At 42.9% G+C, this 22,997-nt stretch overlaps 1 protein-coding gene and 1 non-coding gene across 7 annotated transcripts in view; one reads left to right on the top strand and one right to left on the bottom strand.

Annotated features, from left to right (window-relative positions):
* The window catches only part of ANKRD45 (ankyrin repeat domain 45), a 79,610-nt gene that overhangs the window by 6,496 nt on the left and 50,117 nt on the right, over nt 1–22,997 (top strand). For all 6 annotated transcript variants that reach the window (XM_070077134.1, XM_070077137.1, XM_070077138.1 and 3 more), the window contains one exon: nt 14,884–15,226. In XM_070077134.1, the coding sequence (XP_069933235.1) occupies nt 14,899–15,226 (328 nt within the window). In that variant the 5' untranslated portion in view covers nt 14,884–14,898. The remainder of the gene's footprint in view (nt 1–14,883; nt 15,227–22,997) is intronic.
* Nucleotides 11,989–12,095, bottom strand: LOC127493777 (U6 spliceosomal RNA). The gene has a single exon (XR_007924321.1). It is a non-coding gene; the product is annotated as a U6 spliceosomal RNA (small nuclear RNA).

Below are 22,997 nucleotides of genomic sequence, written 5' to 3'. Positions count from 1 at the left end.
TGGCCACATCCTTCAGAAATTACCTATTTTTGAAGGGAAAAAAAAAAAATCAGTTGGCTGACAAGGCTCTTCAGGATGTACGACGCCATCACGGCCGGCCGGCTTTGTCTCCCTCTGTGCAATGTATTTAAGCTTCATCGAACGACGAAGTTACACAGAGCGAGCGAGGGAGGGACGGAAAGAGCGCCCCCGACTTCTGGTCCTCTCCTCAAACAGCCTCAGTGGCCGGGCCGGGTCTGCCAGGCCAGTGGCAGGGCCCGGTGCGCGGAGGGCGTCCCCTGGGGCGCAGGTGCATCTGCAGGGAGCTGGAGGGGGCGTGGGCCGCCAGGACGCGCACCAGAGCTCTGATGCGGTGGGATGCCGCCAGCCCCTGTGCTGTTTGGTTTCGCTCTTCTCCTTACCTGGGCCGTGGCTCTCTCCTCCTTCTAGGACTCTATCTGCTCCTCAGTGGGACCTCCCTACCCCAGTCTGCTGTAACCGTCCAGGTACTTCATTCTCCAAGCGGCACCCTTCCTGTCTCCCTTAGATCCCTTCTCCCACCGTCCTTGCTGACTTCCTGTTCCCTTCTTTGCTAGACCCACGCCAGGACCTTTGTTCACATTCTGTAGTTACAAAGAAAAGTGTGCAGGCTTTCCCCCACACCCTTTAGTAAGGAGGGCAGATGCTGCCGTCGATTCAGAGAAGTTGCCTAATTCACCCGTAATAGAAGGAGGACTACAGCGTTACCTTTCTCGCTTTCGGGTTAGACTTTGTTCTCTCCTCCCTGTGCTCATATTTTCTGTAAGGTTTGGTTATGTGTAGTGAGTTTACCAGTTTGATTCATGTTATTATTTTTCTTGGGTGAAGAAAATTTCATTTATTTTAGTCTATGATCTAGGTTCTTTTATGCGCACTTATTGATAATTAGGAAATCTAAGTGTTGGTTGTCAAGTTGAGCTCAATCTATACTGAGTATCTTTGGCTGGTTCTGTGCCTGAGGTGATGCCCTGGGTATGTGGATGCATGTGGATAGCACATGAAATTGGTTCTGAGACAGTGTCTGCGTCCCTTTGCCATCTCTTGGCTCTGGGATGATGTCCCTGGTACACTGATACTCCTTGCCGGTAAGAGGTTCCTGGTTATAACGGGTGGTTCATGTGTCTTCTTGAGCAGCGCTCTCCTGGCTTGGTCAGAATTCTGTAGCTCTGCTTGTCCCAGTTCCACCTGGCTCCCTCAGCTGCACCAAGCTCCTGCTGTGGTTCCTTTCCCTCCAGACCTAGGGAGTGTGGTTTGTTCCAAGCTTTCTCTCCTTACAGAGCCTCCTTGCCTATGAGCAAGTACTGTGTGCTGCCTCTGTGTCCTGTCTGTCTTAAAGTAGTGGCCCTCAGAATTGCCGGTCTTGGGTCTCCATTGTAGTCTGAAAAATTAGTGATCCCAAAGAGCTTTCTTGTATGTAGGTTATGTCTACCGACCGATATAAACAAATTCATATGTTAACATAACCACCAATGTTTCTCATGAAAACGTTTCTTATGCAGAAAATATTAGTGAGAAAGTGGCATTTTTTTTTTTGACAGGCACAGTTAGACAGAGAGTGAGACAGAGAGAAAGGTCTTCCTTTCCGTTGGTTCACCCCCCAAGTGGCTGCTACGTCTGGCGCGCTGCACCGATCTGAAGCCAGGAGCCAGGTGCTTCTCCTGGTCTCCCATGTGGGAGCAGGGCCCAAGCACCTGGGCCATCCTCCACTGCACTCCTGGGCCTCAGCAGAGAGCTGGCCTGGAAGAGGAGCAATCGAGACAGAATCTGGCGCCCCGACCGGGACTAGAATCCCAGGATGCCGGCATCACAGGCGGAGGATTAGCCAAGTGAAAATACATTTTCCAAGTGGAAAATACATTTTTCATAAACTGTTTATATGTTAATGTGATTATTTTCAGATGAATTAAAATAAAGATTTCTCAGTTTTGAATTCTTTTTTTTGTTAAGGTTTTCTTTTTTTTCTTTAAAGATTTATTTATTTTATTTGAAAGGCAGAGTTACATAGAAAGAGGGAGAGGAAGAGACAGAGACTGAGAGGTCTTCCATCCTCTGGCCCACTCCCCAAATGGCTGCAAAGGCTGGAGTTAGGCTTATCTGAAACCAGGGGCCAGGAGCTTCTGGATCTTCCACGTGGGTGCAGGTGCCCAAGCATTTGGGCCATCCTTTGCTGTTTCCCAGGCCATTAACAGGGAGCTGGTTTGGGAGTGGAGCAGCCAGGACTCAAACCATCGCCCATTTGGGATGCCAGCACCACAGATTGGGGCTTAACCTACTACGCCACAGCGCCAGCCCCACACTGAATTTCTAATAGGTTAAGTGTTGACAGATAGAACCCACATACAAAAATTTCTTTAGGGTTTTTAATTTTTAAGACTGTAAAGATCCATGAGATTAAAGAATTTGAGAACTACTGCTCTAATGATTACTCCTGCATTAATGTGAACATTTGAGCTCTATTCAAGGGCATATCAAGAGTAGCTATGAGGCCGGCGCCGCGGCTCACTAGGCTAATCCTCCACCTAGCGGCACCGGCACACCAGGTTCTAGTCCCGGTCCGGGCACCGGATTCTTTCCCGGTTGCTCCTCTTCCAGGCCAGCTCTCTGCTGTGGCCCGGGAAGGCAGTGGAGGATGGCCCAAGTGCTTGGGCCCTGCACCCCATGGGAGACCAGGAGAAGCACCTGGCTCCTGCCATCGGATCAGCGCAGTGCACCGGCCGCAGCGTGCCGGCCATGCCGGCCATTAGAGGGTGAACCAACGGCAAAGGAAGACCTTTCTCTCTGTCTCTCTCTCTCTCACTGTCCACTCTGCCTGTCAAAAAAAAAAAAAAAAAAAAAAAAAAAAAAAAAAAAAAAGAGTAGCTATGAGTATTATGTCTTTATGTCTTGAATCTTCTTTCCAAATTTGATCTAATTTGTCTCCAGATCTCTGAATTAACGTGGGGTCAGACTGATTAACCATAAACACATGCTGTCTAACTTCTGTTGGATTCCTTCTTGTTGGTTGCCTGAAATAGTCTCTTTTATGGTTATTTTAGACTATCTAGAGGTAAAACAATATTCATTCTGTAATCAAGTAGCTGGTGGTAGTAGAATAGAAAATCATTAGTTCACACCCTACATAATTTATTCTATATTATAACAAAGCAGAGCAAAACAAAAGGTGCAATGGGTGTTTGACCTAGTGGGTAAGACACTGGTTGAGACGTCTGCGTTGCATATTGGAGTTCTTTGGTTCAAGTCCTGGCTCTACTCTTAATTCTAGCTTACTGCTAATGTGCACCCTGGGAGGCAGCTCAAGTGGTTGGTTCCCTGCCACCCATGTGGGAGACCCTGTTTCTGGCAAGTTTACAATCTAATTGTGTGGATTTCTTAAACACTTGAAACATTAGAAAATAATGTAATAACCATATTTGGTATGTTGTGTGGTACAAACTATAGAGAATGGCCTCTGGAATTCTAAGGAGAGAGAGGCCAGGGTGCATTGAAGAAAGAAGTTGGTATGGACATTGTGGTACGGTGGGTTAAGCCACCACTTAGGATAACTTCATCCTATGACCTGAGTGCTGTTTTGTGTCCTGGCTGCTTTGTTTCCAATATGGCTTCTTGCTAATGCAGCTTGGAAGACAGCAGAAGATGGCCCAAGTACTTAGGTTCCTGTAACCCATGTGAGAGAATAGGATGGAGTTCCTGGCTTCTGGCTTCAACCCAGCCCAGATCTAACTGTTGCAGCCATTTGGGGGAGTGAGCCAGTATATGGAAGATTCTCTCTCTCTCTCTGTCTCTCTCTCTGTTATTTCTTCTCCGTCACTCTGACTTTCAAATGAATCATTTATTTTTAAAGAGTAGAATCATGGAATTTTTAGGACAGTAGATTTTGTATATTGGCCTAAATAGGATTTGGAATGGAAGAGATAAAAAGCTATCCTGTAGGCCTACTAGCAGGAATGCCTATGAAACACAAATAAAAGTTTTTCGGTACCTTCAAGGTCTTGTCTGAGGCCTGCTGGGCCAGTGCAGAAAGGCATTCCAGACAAATCCTCCTTTTATTCTTCAAGGTTTGAATGTAGATATCTGAAGCAGAAATATTTCAGAAGACCAGAGCTGCTATTAACAGGGTAATGAAATAATTTATTGTCTGATTGTAATGGATACCTTTGAGGGGGAAAGCAGATGATATTAAAAATTATAGCAGGGGAACAGATGTAACTGGAACTGTCCTGGATTTATTGGGACATTTGTCACCCAAGCTATCAACAACAGACACATGCTATCTAACTTCTATTAGGTTCTTGCTTGTTGATTTCTTGGTATAGTCTTCATAGTGGCTAACACTAAAGTTTTTCACACTGTGGGTTACGGCTCATGTAGTGGGTCATGAAATCAATTTAGTAGGTGATACTCAGCCTTAAAAGAATGGAATTAGAAACAGCAGTATGTTACACATGTAAAGAGAAATACTATTTTGTTTAATTATATGTACTCATATATGCATATATATAATATCTATATATGAATATATATGGAGAGAGAGACACACACACACAGGACATCCATATCATGGTCTAAATTAGCTGTCTAATCATGCATGCAACTCAGTGAGAAGAAATTATACTTTACTGGAAATTGCTTATTATATATAGTCTAGTATCTTATAATCTACTTCTTGAACATATTGCCACATCATGTTGCAAGAGAGACTGTGAAATGGTTTTATTCCACTATAACAATTAGTTCAAAATTAAGCCTGATTAAAAGAAAAGGCAGGGGCTGATACTGTGGCATAGTGGGTTAAGCTGCTGCCTGTGGTGCCGGCATCCCATATGGACACTGGTTCAAGTCCTGGCTGCTCCACTTCTGATTCAGCTGCCTGCTGATGATCCTGGGAAAGCAGCAAAGGATGGTCCAAGTGCTTGGGCCCCTGCACTCATGTGGGAAACCCGGGTGAAGCTTCAGCCAGGCCCAGTTCTGGTCATTGTGGCCATCTGGAGAGTGAACCAGCAGTTTTAAGATCTCTTTCTCTCACTTTTCTCTCTCTCTCTGTCTCTCTATAACTGTGCCTCTCAGATAAATAAAATGAGTCTTTAAAAAAGGCAATGGGGTTCTATTCTAAAAGAAGGGGAGATTAGCTATTCAGGAAGACAGCCAGTAGTCTACATTGTATGCTCCATCGGGGCCCGCATAATCACTGGGAGGCTTAAACTGAGCAGAACCTGGGAAACTCTAGAGGGTCAGCCTGTAAGAACCCCAACATATTTCTCACAGCAGAAAGTTTGACTAGCACCCTGCGTCTGTCACTGTGTTGAGTGCTCTTCGATGAACCTCGTATCCTTAAAGTCAAGGTCGTGGGATTGAGCAGCTGACTGGCCGAGCCTGAGTTTTGTGCTATTCACAGGGTTGTGCTGAGATGGAGAGGAAGATCCTGTCTCTGTTTTCTGTAGCCTGGAAATTGACTTCATCTTTCATTAGAAGAAGTTTCTAAAACAGAAAGCAGGATGCTTTAAGGAAGAGGGGTGTGTGTGTGTGTGTGTCTGTGTGTGTGCATGGGCATAGATGGTGGGCAGCTGGATGCCAGACACACAGGATTATAGGTTCCTACTGTATTTATTCTGTAAAGTGGAAGACATGGACTAACAATTTCAAAGATAGGATTTGGACCCAATCATGTAGTGGAGTCACGCGTGACTGGATAACTCAACTCCTGTTCTCAACCCTATCTACCTTGTGTGTTTCCTTTATAGAGGCTAGAAAACGGAGAAACTTCTTTTTTCTTTTCTTTTCTTATTTCTTCCTCTGATGGGACAGACACATCATACAGGCTGGCCTATAAGATATAACTGGAAGTTTGTTAGGACTTGTTAGGAAAGATGTTGTTTTGCTTTCTTCTTAAAAGGGATTGATAGCACCAGTATCCCCTGGGGGATTCTTTTTCTTCCTGCCATGAATGAAGATATAATTCTGGGAGTTAAGACAGCCATCCTGTCACCACAAGGCAAAAGTCATGAAGATGAAAGTCTTACACACTAAGTATGATGGAATAGAATAATAGAAAGCGTTTGGATCTATCTATCTATCTATCTATCTATCCAGCTATATATTTTTTTGACAGGCAGAGTTAGACAGAGAGACAGAGAGAAAGGTCTTCCTTTTTCCGTTGGTTCACCCCCCAAATGGCCTCTACAGCCGGAGCGCTGCACCAATCCGAAGCCAGGAGCCAGGTGTTTCCTCCTGGTCTCCCACTTGGGCCATCCTCCACTGCCTTCCCGGGCCACAGCAGAGAGCTGGCCTGGAAGAGGAGCAACTGGGACAGATCCGGTGCCCCAACCGGGACTAGAACCCGGGGTGCCGGCGCCGCAGGCTGAGGATTAGCCAAGTGAGCCGCGGCGCCAGCCTGGATCTATATTTTTGAGCTTGAACCCTAACTTCTTGTATGTGAGAGAAGAATCTCCTTCTTTTAAGAGTCAATCCTGGGGCTGGCATTGTGTTGTAGTATGCTAAGCCTCTGCCTGTGGCAGTGGACGGAAGATTGATCTCTCTCTTTTTCTCCCTCTTTCTGTAACTTTGCCTCTCAAATAAGTAAAATCAAGAGTCAATTCTATTAATTTATTGTATTATTTACAATCAAATAATTCCCAATTTTAATAGCTTATCAGTATTGTACACATTTATGGAAGGAAGAGATTAATAGAGGGCTGTCAAAAGAAGATGCTAATGTTCTACCAATTTGAAATGTGTATCGAGTGGTAACTATAATCCCATTTCTTTTCTTTCCCCACAGGACTAATGACAGTTTTCTTGCAATGCTCTAGACTGTTGTTCCTTAAGAACAGGGTCAGAAGTCCATGGCCTGAGGGCTGCTACCTGTTTTGTATTAATGGTTTCTTTCTTTTTTTTTTTTTTTTATAGGCAGAGTGGACAGTGAGAGAGAGAGACAGAGAGAAAGGTCTTCCTTTGCTGTTGGTTCACCCTCCAATGGCCGCTGCGGCTGGCGCGCTGTGGCCAGCGCACCGCGCTGATCCAAAGGCAGGAGCCAGGTGCTTCTCCTGGTCTCCCATGGGGTGCAGGGCCCAAGCACTTGGGCCATCTTCCACTGCACTCCCGGGCCACAGCAGAGAGCTGGCCTGGAAGAGGGGCAGCCGGGACAGAATCCGGCGCCCCGACCGAGACTAGAACTCGGTGTGCCGGTGCCGCAAGGCGGAGGATTAGCCTAGTGAGCCGCAGCGCTGGCCGTATTAATGGTTTCTTTAAACCCAGACATGGCGATTCATTTGTGTATTGTCTATGTCTGCTTTCATGCTACAGCTGAAGAGTTGAGTAGTTGGATAAAGAAGGTAGGGCCCACAAACCGACAATCTTTGCCACTGGGCCCTGATCCCTACTTAAAGATGTTGTTCCATTTTCCTGCGGACTTTATTGTTTCTGTCATTCTGTATGGTCCTATTTCAGTGTCATCTCTTTGACATTCTTATTTCAGGTTTTTTCTCTTCATTTCTCTGATATTCCTACTTCTTCACCATGTTCATTTCCTTTGAAAAAAATCACAATCTGATTGTTTTCTTTTTTAATGCCTATGTCCATAGAGCCTATGTTACTAGACTATAGGCTTCATAATAGGAGGCTTCTTTTCTGTTTTAATGACTTATTAGGACCTGTAGTTCCTGACAGTTAGGAAGGAATTTAATGAATATTGAATATAGAGGTCTAATTCCCACTAATTTCGGACTTTTACATTAGCTGTCTAGTTGGCCTTTTGCCTTTATTTTGTTGTTCCTCTAACATATGTTACCTAGACTTGTCAGACTGATCTTCCTGAGACAGGTGGGGTTCCAGCATTAAAACCTGCAGTGACTCCCTGATATAGTCAAACCTACCGTGTAAGAGTGTATTTCTGCTCATTTGGCATCGCCTGTGCTTGACCAGGCTGGCCAGCTCGCGCATTCTCAAGCATGCCTGGTGATTTTAGCTTTGGTGCTTTCGTTTACGCTGTTCCATCCAGAGTTCCCTTCCTTCTGACTTGTGCATGACAAAGTCTCGCCCATTCTGTATGGTGTGGCTTAGATGCCATGTTCAGTAAATACATGATTGTCTTTTCCTTTTTTCTACACCTTTCCTTCTCTTTCTGCCCCCTAACCTCTAGTAAACATCCTGAATCTGGGGCCAGTGCTGTGGCACAGCAGGTTAAAGCCCTGGCTTGAAGCGCTGGCATCCCATATTGGCACTCGTTCTAGTCCCAGCTGCTCCTCTTCCGATCCAGCTCTCTGCTGTGGCCTGGAGTAGCAGTAGAAGGTGGCCCAAGTCCTTGGGCCCCTGCACCCATGTGGGGGACCCAGAGGAAGCTCCTGGCACAGCTCCAGCTGTTGCAACCATCAGGGGAGTGAACCAGCGGATGGAAGACCTCTCTCTGTGTCTCTACCTCTCTCTGTAACTCTTTCAAATAAATAAAATAAATCTATAAAAAAATCCTGAATCTTGCATTCATTCTTACTTTTTTTTTGCACTTAAAATTTTTATTTTTATTATTTTTACCTAGAAACATTTTATTTAAGATATACAAACTGTGCATTTCATATATACAAATTTAGGAACATAGTGATTCTTACTGCCCTATCCTCCCTCATACCCACACTCCCACCCTTCTTCCTCCTCCTTTTCCTATTCCTATTCTTACTTTTTCCCCCAGAAACCTTTTATTAAGGAATATAAGCTTCATGCATTTCATACATACAAACTTAGGAACATAGTGATTCTTCCCACTGTATCTGCCCTCCCACCCACACTCCCACTCTTCTTCCTTCTCCCTCTCCTATTCCCATTCTTATTTTTTACTACTGTCTGTTTTCAATTAACTTTATACACATATGATTAACTCTGTACTAAGTACAGAGTTCAACAAATAGTATGAAAAAAAAAAAAACAACAAACCTGTTCTTCCAATAGTTGAGACAAGGCTGTTCAAAGTCATTGCATCTCAAAATGTCAGTTTCATGCATCCATACCCTCTGCGTAGATCCACACTGCCCTTCTGATATGCATGGAGTTTCCCCTGGAGTTTTCTCCCTAACTCTTCCCTGAGATTGCACTCTCTCAACTTCTTTTTTAACCGTCTTCCCCTAGACTAGAGCAGTAGCCTCCCTCCCTATTCTGCCATTTTGAAATCTCCCTCTTCTTTTTAAAATAGTGTTATTTTAAAATAATTTTCAAATAGCTCTTTAAAATAGTGGTTATTGTGTCTACTTGTATTTCTTTTTTTTTTCTTTTTTTTTTAACTTTTATTTAATGAATATAAATTTCCAAAGTACGACTTACGGATTACAATGGCTTCCCCCCCATACCGTCCCTCCCACCCGCAACCCTCCCCTTTCCCACTCCCTCTCCCCTTCCATTCACATCAAGATTCATTTTTGATTATCTTAATATACAGAAGATCAGCTTAGTATACATTAAGTAAAGATTGAGAGAAGAGAACTTGAACTTTGACTATGACCTTGTCTAAATAAGATCAGAGTTGGCAAACTCAAAAGGCTTCCGTAGCCTTGGCATCTCATGACTAGAGCCTAGGGAGATTACTGACACCATAAACAAGAGTGTCAATTTGTTAAGTCAACAACAGGAGTCACTGTGCAGTTACTCCCCATATAGGATCCCTGTCATTAATGTGTTTTTTTTTGTTGTTGTTATTGAATAATTTTATTGGCAATGTGAGCCTGATATATATTAGGAAAGATGTATATCAGAGCTCTTGGAAATAGTAATGCTATTATTTTATTTCATATTGAAAGCTAATAAGAATAGTGGGGGAGAGAGTACCTTAAACATGATACAATCAGTCTTTCTTCCTGGGATTGGTTACAACTAAAAATGGATATAATAGTGTTATCTTTTGCAATGAATACATATAAGCTATTTTCTAAATGCAACTCAGCAGTCTCAAGAGCTACTACTAGTAGACAATTCAGTGTATAACTGGACACCCCCTCTCACTTACTTTCCTTTCCCTATTTTTTTAATTTATTTTTTTTTTATCTTTTATTTAATGAATATAAATTTCCAAAGTACGACTCATGGGTTACAATGGCTTCCCCCCCCATACCGTCCCTCCCACCCACAACCCTCCCCTTTCCCACTCCCTCTCCCCTTCCATTCACATCAAGATTCATTTTTGATTATCTTAATATACAGAAGATCAGCTTAGTATACCTTAAGTAAGGATTTCAACAGTTTGCTCCCACACAGAAACATAAAGTGAAAAATAATAGATGATTTTTTTTTAAATGATGATGAAATCAGATCAGACCTATTGTCATGTTTAATCCCAGTGAGAGTCAAGTTGGGAATTGATAATTTCTTTTTTTTTTTCTTTTTTTTTTTTTTTTACAGAGGATCAGTTTAGTGTACATTAAGTAAAGATTTCAATCGTTTGCACCCCCATAGAAACACAAAGTGAAATATACTGTTTCAGTACTCGTTATAGCATTAAGCCTCAATGTACAGCACATTAAGGACAGAGATCCTACATGAGGAGTAAGCGCACAGTGACTCCTGTTGTTGACTTTACAAATTGACACTCCTGTTTATGGCATCAGTAATCTCCCTATGCACCAGTCATGAGTTTCCAAGGCTATGGAAGCCCCTTGAGTTCTCCGACTCTTATCTTGTTTAGACACGGTCATAGTCAAAGTGGAGGTTCTCTCCTCCCTTCAGAGAAAGGCTCCTCCCTCTTTGAAGACCTGTTCTTTCCACTGGGATCTCACTTACAGAGATCTTTTTGCCAGAGTGTCTTGGCTTTCCATGCCTGAAATACTCTCATGGGCTTTTCAGCCAGATCCGAGTGCCTTTAGGGCTGATTCTGAGGCCAGAGTGCTATTTAGGACATCCACCATTCTATGAGTCTGCTGAGTATCTCACTTCCCATGTTGGATCACTCTCCCCTTTATTTATTCTATCGGTTAGTGTTAGCAGGTACTAGACTTGTTTATGTGCTCCCTTTGACTCTTAGTCCTTTCATTATGATCAATTGCGAACTGAAATTGATCACTTGGAATAGTGAGATGGCATTGGCACATGCCACCTTGATGGGATTGAACTGGAATCCCCTGGTATGTTTCCAACTCTACCAATTGGGGCAAGTCAGCCCGAGCATGCCCCAAATTATACATCTCTTCCCTCTCTTATTCCCACTCTTATGTTTAACAGGGATCACATTTCAGTTAATTTTCAACACTTAAGAATAACTGTGTGATAATTACAGAATTAAACCAGTCATATTAAGTAGAACAGACAAAAAAAAATACTAAGAGGGATAATGTATTAAGTTGTCCATTAGCAGTCAGGGCTATGCTGATCACGTCACCATTTCTCATAGTGTCCATTTCACTTCAGGAGGTTTCCTTTTTGGTGTTCAGTCAGTTGTCACCGATCAGGGAGAACATATGGTATTTGTCCCTTTGGGACTGGCTTACTTCACTCAGCATGATGTGTTCCAGATTCCTCCATTTTGTTGCAAATGACTGGATTTCGTTGTTTCTTACTGCGGTATAGTATTCTAAAGAATACATATCCCATAATTTCTTTATCCAGTCTACCGTTGATGGGCATTTAGGTTGGTTCCAGGTCTTGGCTATTGTGAATTGTGCTGCAATAAACATTAGGGTGCAGACCGCTTTTTTGTTTGTCAATTTAAACTCCTTTGGGTAAATTCCAAGGAGTGGGATGGCTGGGTCGAACGGTAGGGTTATATTCAGGTTTCTGAGGAATCTCCAGACTGATTTCCATAGTGGCTTGACCAGTTTGCATTCCCACCAACAGTGGGTTAGTGTCCCCCTTTCCCCACATCCTCGCCAGCATCTGTTGTTGGTAGATTTCTGTATGTGAGCCATTCTAACCGGGGTGAGGTGAAACCTCATTGTGCTTTTGATTTGCATTTCCCTGATTGCTAGTGACCTTGAACATTTTTTCATGTGCCTGTTGGCCATTAAAAATATGGAACGCTTCACGAATTTGCGTGTCATCCTTGCGCAGGGGCCATGCTAATCTTCTCTGTATCGTTCCAATTTTAGTATATGTGCTGCCGAAGCGAGCACGTCTGCTTGTATTTCTAAAATACTTATTTAACTTATTTGCTTTTAACTGGATAAATATTCACACACATATACATCTTTTGGTTCTACTTTTTTTCATGTAATATTCTATTGTCATGATTCATTCATACTGTTACATGTCTTAATTATTTATTGCTGTGTAACAAACTAGTCCCAAACTTGGTAGGTTAAAAACAGAACACATTATCTCAGTTTGTGTGGCTCAGGAATCCTGATTAAAGCTCATATAGGGCTGGCACCGTGGCTCACTAGGCTAATCCTCCACCTGTGGCACCAGCACCCTGGGTTCTAGTCCCAGTCGGGGCTCCAGATTCTGTCCTGGTTGCTCCTCTTCCAGTCCAGCTCTCTGCTGTGGCCCGGGAGTGCAGTGGAAGATGGCCCAAATCCTTGGGCCCTGCACCCGCATGGAAGACCAGGAGGAAGCACCTGGCTCCTGGCTTTGGATTGGCGCAGCGCGCCGGCCATGGCAGCCATTTGGGGGATGAACCAACGGAAGAAAGACTTTTCTCTCTGTCTCTCTCTGTCAGCTCTGGCTGTCAAAACAAACAAACAAATAAACAAACAACTCATATAGATCCTCTATGTGAATTTCTCTCAGGAGTCTACTATCAGGTTACAGCCTGATGTTTGATTTATCTTTAGTTAAGCTGGGGCACTTCAACTTCCAAGCTCACTCAATGGTTGGCAGAATTAAGTTCCCCATAGGTTATGGGACTCCAGACCTCAGTTGTTATTGGCTGTTACTAGAGTTGCCCTTGGTTCCTTGAAAAGTGGCTCTGTCCATCGCAGCATATGAGAGCCAGAGAGAAAATGCCTGGGGCCAGCGTTGTGGCTCATTTGGTTAATCCTCCACCTGTGGCGCCAGCATCCCATATGGGCACAGGGTTCTAGTCCTGGTTGCTCCTCTTCCAGTCCAGCTCTCTGCTGTGGCCTGGGAAGGCAGTGGAGGATGGCCCAAGTCCTTGAGCCCCTGCACCCGCATGGAAGACCGGGAGGAAGCACCTGGCTCCTGGCTTCGGATTGGTACAGCTCTGGCTGTTGCGGCCATCTGGGGGTGAACCAACGGAAGGAAGACTTTTCTCTCTGTCTCTCTCTCACTGTCTATAACTCTACCCTTAAAAAAAAAAAAAAAAGAGCCAGGGAGAAAATGCCTGTAAGAGAAGAACCACAGTCTATTGTAAATAAATTGTGGAAGTGACATCCGCTACTGTTGCTATGTTCTTTTCATTAGAAGCAGGTCACAATGTCCAGTCCACACTCAGGAAATCACACAGGGTGTGAATACCAGTAGGAGGTCAGGGTAAGCATTGACAGCCATGTGAGTTCACCACATGGTACACCCCTGTCAACTGCTATATACGATTTTGTGAGATTTTGCCACAGTTTATGCTCCTCTTCCAGGTTGTTTGCTGTTGTGAACAGTGATGCCAACAACATTTTTTTTAAAAAGATTTATTTTGTTTATTTGAAAGACAGAGTTAGAGAGAGTGGTAGAGACAGAGAGAGAGGTCTTCCATCCGCTGGTTCACTCCCCAGATGGCTGCAACGGCCAGAGCTGTGTTGATCCAAAGCCAGGAGCCAGGAGCTTCAGGGTGCAGGGGCCGAAGGACTTGGGCCATCTTCTACTGCTTTCCCAGGCCATAGCAGAGAGCTGGATCAGAAGAGGAGCAGCCGGGGCTAGAACTGGCATCCACCAGCGTTTAAGGCCAGGGTTTTAACCTGCTGTGCCACAGCGCCGGCCCCCCAAAACATTCTTTACATATAAGAGGACTGTGCTGCTCTTCTCTGAATCCTTCTCAATTGGAACTGTATTCCGGCACAGAAAGCACCATTAAGACTTCTTTGATTGATTCTACCTTCAGTTAATTTAGTCTTTTCTAAACTCCTGTAACATTTCTTCTGTTATGGCACTTACCACTTACCCCTTGTCAATTTTCATTATTTTGTGCCTATTTTTTTCCCTTGAAATAGTGAGTTTTTGAGTGCAGTGATAAATTTGATGTGTTTTTTTTTTTTTTGTAATTTTTTTTTTTTTTTTTGACAGGCAGAGTGGACAGTGAGAGAGAGAGACAGAGAGAAAGGTCTTCCTTTTGCCGTTGGTTCACCCTCCAATGGCCGCCATGGCTGGCGCACTGCGCTGATCCGAAGGCAGGAGCCAGGTACTTATCCTGGTCTCCCGTGGGGTGCAGGGCCCAAGCACTTGGGCCATCCTCCACTGCACTCCCTGGCCACAGCAGAGAGCTGGCCTGAAAGAGGGGCAACCGGGAAAGAATCTGGCGCCCCGACCGGGACTAGAACCCGGGGTGCCGGCGCCACAGGCGGAGGATTAGCCTATTGAGCCATGGCGCCGGCCTTTTTTTGTAATTTATATAGTGGCTACACAGCATTTGGTGTGACGGCAATTCAGTAGTTTCTGTAAAGTGCGCGTATTTTTGTGTATAATGCCTGGAAAACCGGGACAGGCATTTGGCATAGTGGTTGTCACTGCTTGGAATACCTGCCTCCCTTATCAGAATATGTGGTTCAAGGCCCTGTTCTTCTGTTTCTGATCCACCTTCCTATCTAGCTTCCTGCTAATATGCATCCTGGGAGGTAGCAGATGGTGACTCAAGTACTTGGGTTCCTGCCACCCACATATGAGACCCAGATGGAGTTCCTGGCTCTTGGAATTTGGGGAGCAAACTAGCAAATGGAGGACCTCTCTCTCTCTCTCTCTCTGTTTGCCTTTCAAATAAAGAAATAAATGAAACTTTTTTTGTTTTTTATTTAGGTAATTGTGGAATTAATGGAGCCAGAAGGACCCTCAGAATCAGTGAGTTCAGAAAAATCAGTATTTTTTTCATCTCATGAAGACGATAATCAAGAATCAGAATCGGAATCCGCAGGCACCGCGAACCCTCTCCTACAGCCTGCTCTCACAGGGGACGTCGAAGGTCTGCAGGAGATCTTCGAGGATCCTGAGAATCCTCATCATGAACACGCCATGCAGCTAGTCTTGCAAGAAGACATTGTCGGGAGAAATTTGTTGTATGCGGCTTGCATGGCTGGGCAAAGTGGCATTATTAGAGCCTTGGCAAAATATGGCGTGAATCTGAACGAGAAAACTGCCAGAGGTATTTTGCCTTTTTTCCCTCATTGGTGTATGAGTACCTGAAGATGCTGTTTACTGTCCTTAAGGTTGGGTGATTTTTTTTTAGCATTTTATTTATTTATATTTATTTGAAAGGCAGAGAGAGAGGGTGAGAGTAAGAGAAAGAGAGATGTCTGTTGGCACCGCGGCTCACTAGGCTAATCCTCCGCCTGCGGCGCCAGCACACCGGGTTCTAGTCCCGGTCGGGGCGCTGGATTCTGTCCCGGTTGTCCCTCTTCCAGGCCAGCTCTCTGCTGTGGCCAGGGAGTGCAGTGGAGGATGGCCCAAGTGCTTGGGCCCTGCACCCCATGGGAGACCAGGATAAGCACCTGGCTCCTGGCTCCTGCCATCGGATCAGCGCGGTGCGCCGGCCGCAGCGCGGCGGCTGCGGTGGCCATTGGAGGGTGAACCAACGGCAAAGGAAGACCTTTCTCTCTGTTTCTCTCTCTCACTGTCTACTCTGCCTGTCAAAAAAATAAATAAATAAAATAAAATAAAAAAAATAAAGAGAGAGAGAGAGAGAGAGAGAGAGAGAGATGTCTTTCATCCACTGGTTTACTTCCTAAATAATACATGGCACACAATAGCAATGGCCGGACCTGTTGAAAGCCAGGATCCTGGAACTTAATTTGTGTCTCCCACATACGAGGCAGAGACCCCAGTACTTGTGCCGTCATCTGCTGCCTCCCTGGGCATGTATTAGCAGGAAGCTGGATTAGAAGTGGAGGGGGGACTTGAGCCCAGGCACTGCAGTGTGAGTGTGCTAAGCAGTACCCTAAGTGCTGTGTCAAATATCTGCCCTGTAGGTTGGACACATTGGATTTGCCTGCTTTATGCTTCTCATGGATTATCAATATATACATATGTGAGCAGATGCCTATAATACATGTGAATGTATCAGTTTTGATTCTGGATGACAGTATTTAAGAATATAAGCTTCACTGATAGCTGGGTGTGTTGGCAACTTACATAATCTTTTTGAGTCTGTTTCTTCATCTGCAAAAAGGAGATAATTATATTTACATATAAGGTGTATGAAGATGAAGTATGATAATAAGCATAACTATTTCAGTGCTTGGCACATAGTAATGTTGCTGTTATTTCTTTTCTTTGAAAGCTCACTAGGTTTTAGCAATTATTTAGCTCTTTTCATTCAGTTATATTTTCACGTTGCAAATGTAATACATGATCATGGTAGAAAATAAAAAGAGAAAAATTATCTCCAGAAAATAAGGAATATATTTTCTCTTGATGCTCATATGCAACATTTTAAACAATCAACCAAATGTGAGGCCATAAAGAAAGTCTCAACAAATGTCAGTGAATCAGTAGCAGGTAGTCGTTTTCCTCTGACTGCAACAAAATCAAATCAGAAAATATATTTAACAAAAAGATGACAAAATATTTTTTTTTAATTTTGGAAATAAAAGCACACTTTAAAGTATATGTTGGCCACAAAAGAAATGAAGGAAACAAAGAAATTCCTATGTGTCAGAACTTGTAGAATACAATTAGAATTAAAATCCTACTTTAATCCGTGTGTTAGAATGTAAGAAACATTGGGGCCAGCACCATGGCTTACTTGGTTAATCCTCTGCCTGCTGCGCTGGCATCCCATATAGGCGCCGGGTTCTAGTCCTGGTTGCTCCTCTTCCAGTCCAGCTCTCTGCTTTGGCCAGGGAAGGTAGTGGAGGATGGCCCAAGTGCTTGGGCCCTGCACCGTATGGGAGACCAGGAGGAAGTACCGGGCTCCTGACTTTGGATTGATGCAGCGCCGGCCGTGGCATCCATTTGGGGGGTGAACCACTGGAAGGAAGACCTTTCTCTCTCTCTCTCTCTCTCTCTCTCTCTCTCACTGTCTAACTCTACCTGTCAAAGAAAAAAAAATGAGAGAGCTGGATTGGAAGTGGACCAGCCGGGTCTCAAACCAGTGCCCATAGCGGATGCTGGCACTGCAGGCGGCAGCTTTGCCCACTACACCACAGCACCAGCCCCATATGGCAGTTCTATTTATAGTTGCATGAGGAACTTCCATGCTGTTTTCCATAGCAGCTCTACTAGTTCACATTTCCACCAATGGTGTGTAACTGTTAACCTTTCTCTATCTTTGCTAGGATTTGTTATTTTTTTTTCTCTTGATAATAAATTTTTTTAAAAGATTTACTTATTTGAAAGTCAGAGTTAGAGAGAGAGGGAGAGATAGATCTTCCATCCACTGGCTTACTCCCCAAATGGCTGCAGTGGCTGAAGCTGGGCCAATCCAAAGCCAGGAGCGAGGAGCTTCTTCTAGGTCTTCCACATGGGTGCAGGGGCCCAAAAACTTGGGCCATCCTTCACTACTTTTCATGAACATTAGCAGGGAGGTGCGTGGGTCAGAAGTGAAGCAGCCGGGACTCAAACTGGCTCCCATATGGAATGCCAGCATTGCAAGTGGTAGCTTTACCTGCTGTGCCAAAATGCCAGGCCCTTTTGATAATAAATTCTAACTGGGGCAAGATGATATTGTGGTTTTGATTTGAATTTCCTGATGATTAATGAGCATTTTTCATATACTTATTTAACATTAAAAAATATTTGTTTGAAATCAGAGTGATAGAGAGAGAGGGAGAGATTTTCCATCCACTGGTGAACAGGTAAGTCTGGATCAGGCTGAAGTCAGGAGCCAAGAAGTCCACCCTGGTCTTCCACAGGGGTGGCAGGTACCCAGGTATTTGTGTCATCTTTTACCCCTTCCTAGGTACTTTAACATGAAACTGGATTGTAAGCAGAGTAGCCGGGACTCAAACCAGCACTGGTAAAAGAGAAGCCAGCATTGCAAACAGTGGCTTAACTGGCTGTGCCGCAGTGTCATCCAATTTGTTGGCTACTTGTACGTCCTCTTTTGAGAAATTTCTATGCAAATGACTTGCCCATTTGAAAATCAGAATTTTTTTTTGGCTTTTGAGTTCCTTAAATATTCTGGAAATAAATCCTTTATCAGATGAATAGATTATAAATATACTCTCCCATTCTGTAGGTTGTCTCTTTATTGCTTCTGTTGCTATACAGCAGCTTGTTGGTTTGATATAATCACATTTGTCAATTTTTCCTTTTGTTGGCTGTGCTTTGGGGGTAATTTCCAAAATAATAATCACCCAGGTCAAAGTTCTGAAGCATTTTCTGTATATTTTATTCTTTTTTTTAAAAGATTTATTTTATTTATTTAAAAGACAGAGCTACTGGAGTTACAGAGAGAGGTAGAGACAGAGAGGACCATCCACTGGTTCACTCCCCAGATGGCCGCAATGGCCGGAGCTGCAGTGATCCGAAGCCAGGAGCCAGGAGCTTCTTCCTGGTCTCCCATGCGGGTGCAGGGGCCCAACGACTTGGGCCATCTTCTACTGCTATCCCAGGCCATAGCAGATTGCTGGATGGGAAGAGGAGCAGCCGGGGCTAGAACTGGCGCTCATATGGGATGCTGGCGCTTCAGGCCAGGGCATTAACCCGCTGCGCCACAGTACCGCCCCCAGTGTATATTTTATTCTAGTAGTTGATGGTTTTGGTTCTTACATTGAAGTCTTTGACCCGTTTTGAGTTAGTCTTTGTATATGGTGAGGGGTTCGGGCTAATTTATTCTTCAGCATATAGATAGCCAATTTTCTACACACCGTCTATGGATGTGTTCTTGCTATTTTTGCTGAAAATAAGTAGACTGTAAATATATGTATTAAATTCTGGATCCTCTGTTATTTTCTCTTGGTTTGTGTGTCTGTTTCTGTGCTAGTGCTATACTATTTTGGCTATTATGGCTTTGTAGTATATTTGGAAGTTAGAGATTGTAATGTCTCTAGGTTTGTTACTTTTTTTCTGGATTGCTTTGATTTTTTTCAGTCTCTCGTGATTCCATACAAATTTTAAGATTTTTTTCTAGTTCTGTGAACAATGTCATTATATTTTGATAGGGAATTACATTGAATATCTGTTGGTCAGCTTGGGTAGTATAGGTATTTTAACAATATTAATTCTTCCAATCCATGAAATGGGGATGTCTTTCCCTTTTTGTGTGAGTATCTTCCTCAGTTTCTCACATCAGTATTTCACAATTTTCATTGTAGAGATCACTCACTTCCTTGGTTAAATCTATTCCTGGGTATTTTGTTTTTCTTTTATAGCTAGTATATTATACACCTAAATATATAAATGCATATATATTAAAATATAAATGTGTAAAGCTATATTATAGCTTTCGTAGCTGTGAATGGGATTGCTGTCTTGATTTCTTAGCAGTGTTGTTATTTATGTTTAAAATTGCTGCTTATTTTTGTGTGTTGATTTTTTTTATCCTGCAATGTTACTGTATTAGGTTATGCTTTAACAGTTTTCTGGTTGGAGTCTTTAGACTGTATAAAATAATGTTGTCTGCTCCAATTTTTATTTCTCAGTTAACAGGAAAAGTAGTTAAGTAAAGGGCATTTTAATTTCATACGGAAAGGCTTTATGGACTAGATTGGGTTTCCCTCATGAATGAGGAATGGTTTTCACCTAAAATACACCGTGTAATTCACTACATTCAAAGAATAAGCAAAACATGATCATGTCAATAGACATAGAAAAGTCATTTAATAAAATGTAGCGCCCACTCGTGATGACAGCTCGTAGGGAAATAAGAATAAAGTAAATCTTCCTGAATATTCTCCACTAAAACCTGAAGCAAATTTACCTAACATCAAGTTATCAAGAATATTCTTTAAAATGAGAAATAAGGGTATGATATTCACTGTTAGGGCTTCCTTTCACTGTTTTAATGGAGGCCCTCTGAAGTGCAGTAAGAAAAAAATATGCAATACTTCTGTGCCATAGCCAACTCTTAGCAATTAAGAGGAGCCCATTGTTAAATTTTCAAGGGTTTTGGGGCCGGACTGTGTCGCAGTAGGTTCATCCTCTGCCTGCAGTGCCAGTATCCCATTTCGGTGCCAATTCTAGTCCCGGCTGCTCCTCTTCCCATCCAGCTCTCTGCTATGGCCTGGGAAGGCAATAGAAGATGGCCCAAGTCCTTGGGCCCCTGCACCCACATGGGAGACCCAGAGGAGGCTCCTGGCTCCTGGCTTCGGATCAGTGCGGCTCCAGTCGTTGAGGCCATTTGGGGAGTGAACCAGTGGATGGAAGACCTTTCTCTCTGTCTCTCCCTCTCACTGTCTGTAACTCTGCCTCTCAAATGAATAAATAAAATGTTTTTCAAGGGTTTTGTGAATTGACTGACGTCATGTTAGTAGCTTGAAATCAACAATGCTGGGCTATCCATCATGGTAATGCCTAATGGTACAAATCATGGATTTTTCCTTCAGAGAGTTGGTTTTTATACATTTACCACCACACAACTGGATAGAATTAGAGTAGAAGAAACAAACCTATCATTATTCATAGACAGTGCTAATTACTAATGCTAATTAGCTAATTAGCACAGTACTAATTACTAGTGCTAATAAGGAACAGAAGACTAATATCCCAAATCAACTTTCTGTATACTATCAACAGTAGATTAGAGAAAGTAATAAAAAAGACCTTATTCATAGAAAAATGATAAATAATTTAGGACAAATATGTAACAAAAGAATTGTAAGATAGTTTTAGAAAAAAGTATAAAAACTTAGTGAACAACATCAAAGACTCAAAGTATATATAGGGTTCAGATGGTAGCATCAAATATTCTAAAGATGTAAGTTTCATTCAAATTAATCAATAAATCTAGTTTATAAGCCAGAAGATTTTTTTTCTTTGTTTTTGTTTTTTTAAAGATTTATTTATTGAAAGGCAGTTACAGAGAAGCTCCAACCGCTGGTTCACTCCCCAGATGGCCAGATCTGGGCTGATTAGAAGCCAGGAGCCTCTTCAGGGTCTCCCACGTGGGCGCAGGTGCCCAAGCACCTGGGCCATCCTCCACTGCTCTCCCAGGTGCATCGGCAGGAAGTGGGAACGGAAGTGGAGCAGCTGGGACCCCAAGCAGCGCCCATATGGGATGCAGGCGCTGTGTGGCTGCTTCGCCCACTGCACCACAGTGCTGGTTCCTCCACTACACATTAAGGAGTTGTTTTTTTCTTTTTTAACCTTTTGGATCTTGGTTCCTTGGTTGTTGAAATGATTTTTAAAATAAAGATAATTAAAAATAACTGTTAGCAATATTGACACTCCCTTAATAAGCCAGAAGATTTTTTAAAAATGCAGCTGAGAAGCTAACCTTAAATTTCAGTTCAGAAAATGATCAACTATTTAATGTGTGATACCAGAGAATGTTGACTATTCATCTAGGACAAAGTAAAATCAGATACTTACTTGGTACAAGGCATAAAAATGTTACAGGTACCTGTTTTAAAAAGATTTATCTATTTATTTGAAAGGCAGAGCTACAGAGAGGCAGAGGCAGAGGCAGAGAGAGAGAGAGAGAGAGAGAGAGAGAAGTCTTCCATCCGCTGGTTCACTCCCTACATGGCCACAACAGCCGGAGTTGGGCCGATCTGAAGCCAGGAGCCATGAGCTTCCTCTAGGTCTTCCACGCGGGTGCAGGGTCCCAAGCACCTGGGCCCCCTTCCACTGCTTTATTAAGCCATAGCAGAGAGCTGGACAGGAAGTAGAGTATCTGGGACTTGAACCGGCGCCCGTATGGGATGCCAGCACTGCTATGTCACCCCTACAGGTGCTTTTAAGATATAAATTCAAAAATAAAAAGTTTTGAACTTTCTGAAAAAGAGGAGAGTATTTTTATAATCTTGAGGTATCAGAATTTCTTGAAACTAGAAATAAAGATATACTCACTAAGGAAAAATAGTAATGTATACATTAAAATTTTAAACTATGCACAAAGGATGCCATAAACAAAGTAACAAAATGAGCCAAAACTGGGAGAAGATATTTGCAATATCTTTTCAAATTATGAAATAGATATGTATGTAAAGACAGCCTACTAGTTAATGAGAAGAATTTGACACAATATAAAAATAGGCAAAGGATAGGAACAAGCAATTCATGGAAGAGAAGTTGTCATGGCCAATAAGTATATAAGAATGTGTTCCACTTCCCTATTAAAATAAAAATTTAAACAACAAGCACCACGACTCACTTACCAGATTGAGAAACATGTAAATATCCAACATTAAGTATTGGTGAAGATTTACTCTGTGATTGCATATACATTGGAAAAGCGCTGTTAAGGACAATTAAATATTTTTTTGTAATTGGGCCTACCCAATGACTTAGAATTCTGTTTCTCTATATGTATATTTAGGAAGCTATCACAATGCTCACAAGAATAGCCCCTTAAATAAGTCCACGTCCCAATCCCTGTGAATGTGTTGCATTATATGGCACAGGAACTTTGCAGATGTAATTAAAATTAAAGACTTTAAAACAGATTGGGTTGGATTATTATGTGCTTTAGTAATCACACAAACCCTTAAAAGCAGAATTCCAGCTGGGGTTATAAGTGATTCTGCAAAAGACGTTGGAAAGGATTAAAGTGTGGGGACGCTGAGGCTGCTGATTTGAAAATAGTGAAGAAGAATGTGTTTGGAATGCAGGCAGCCTGAAGGAGCTAAAACAAGAAAACAGCAAACTTTGCCCGGCGATCTTTTCTTTTTCATTTATGTCTTAAAATTTTATTTAAGTTGTGCAAGTTTCATGTACTTCTTATACAGATTTAGGAACATAGTGACACTGTCCCCACTAACCTCCCTCCCGCCCATGCTCCAACCCTTCCTCCTCTTCCTCCTCACTTTCCCACT

This window comes from Oryctolagus cuniculus, chromosome 7 (assembly GCF_964237555.1).
Source record: "Oryctolagus cuniculus chromosome 7, mOryCun1.1, whole genome shotgun sequence".
NCBI lineage: Eukaryota > Metazoa > Chordata > Mammalia > Lagomorpha > Leporidae > Oryctolagus > Oryctolagus cuniculus.
This window is presented reverse-complemented; position numbering and strand designations above follow the sequence as displayed.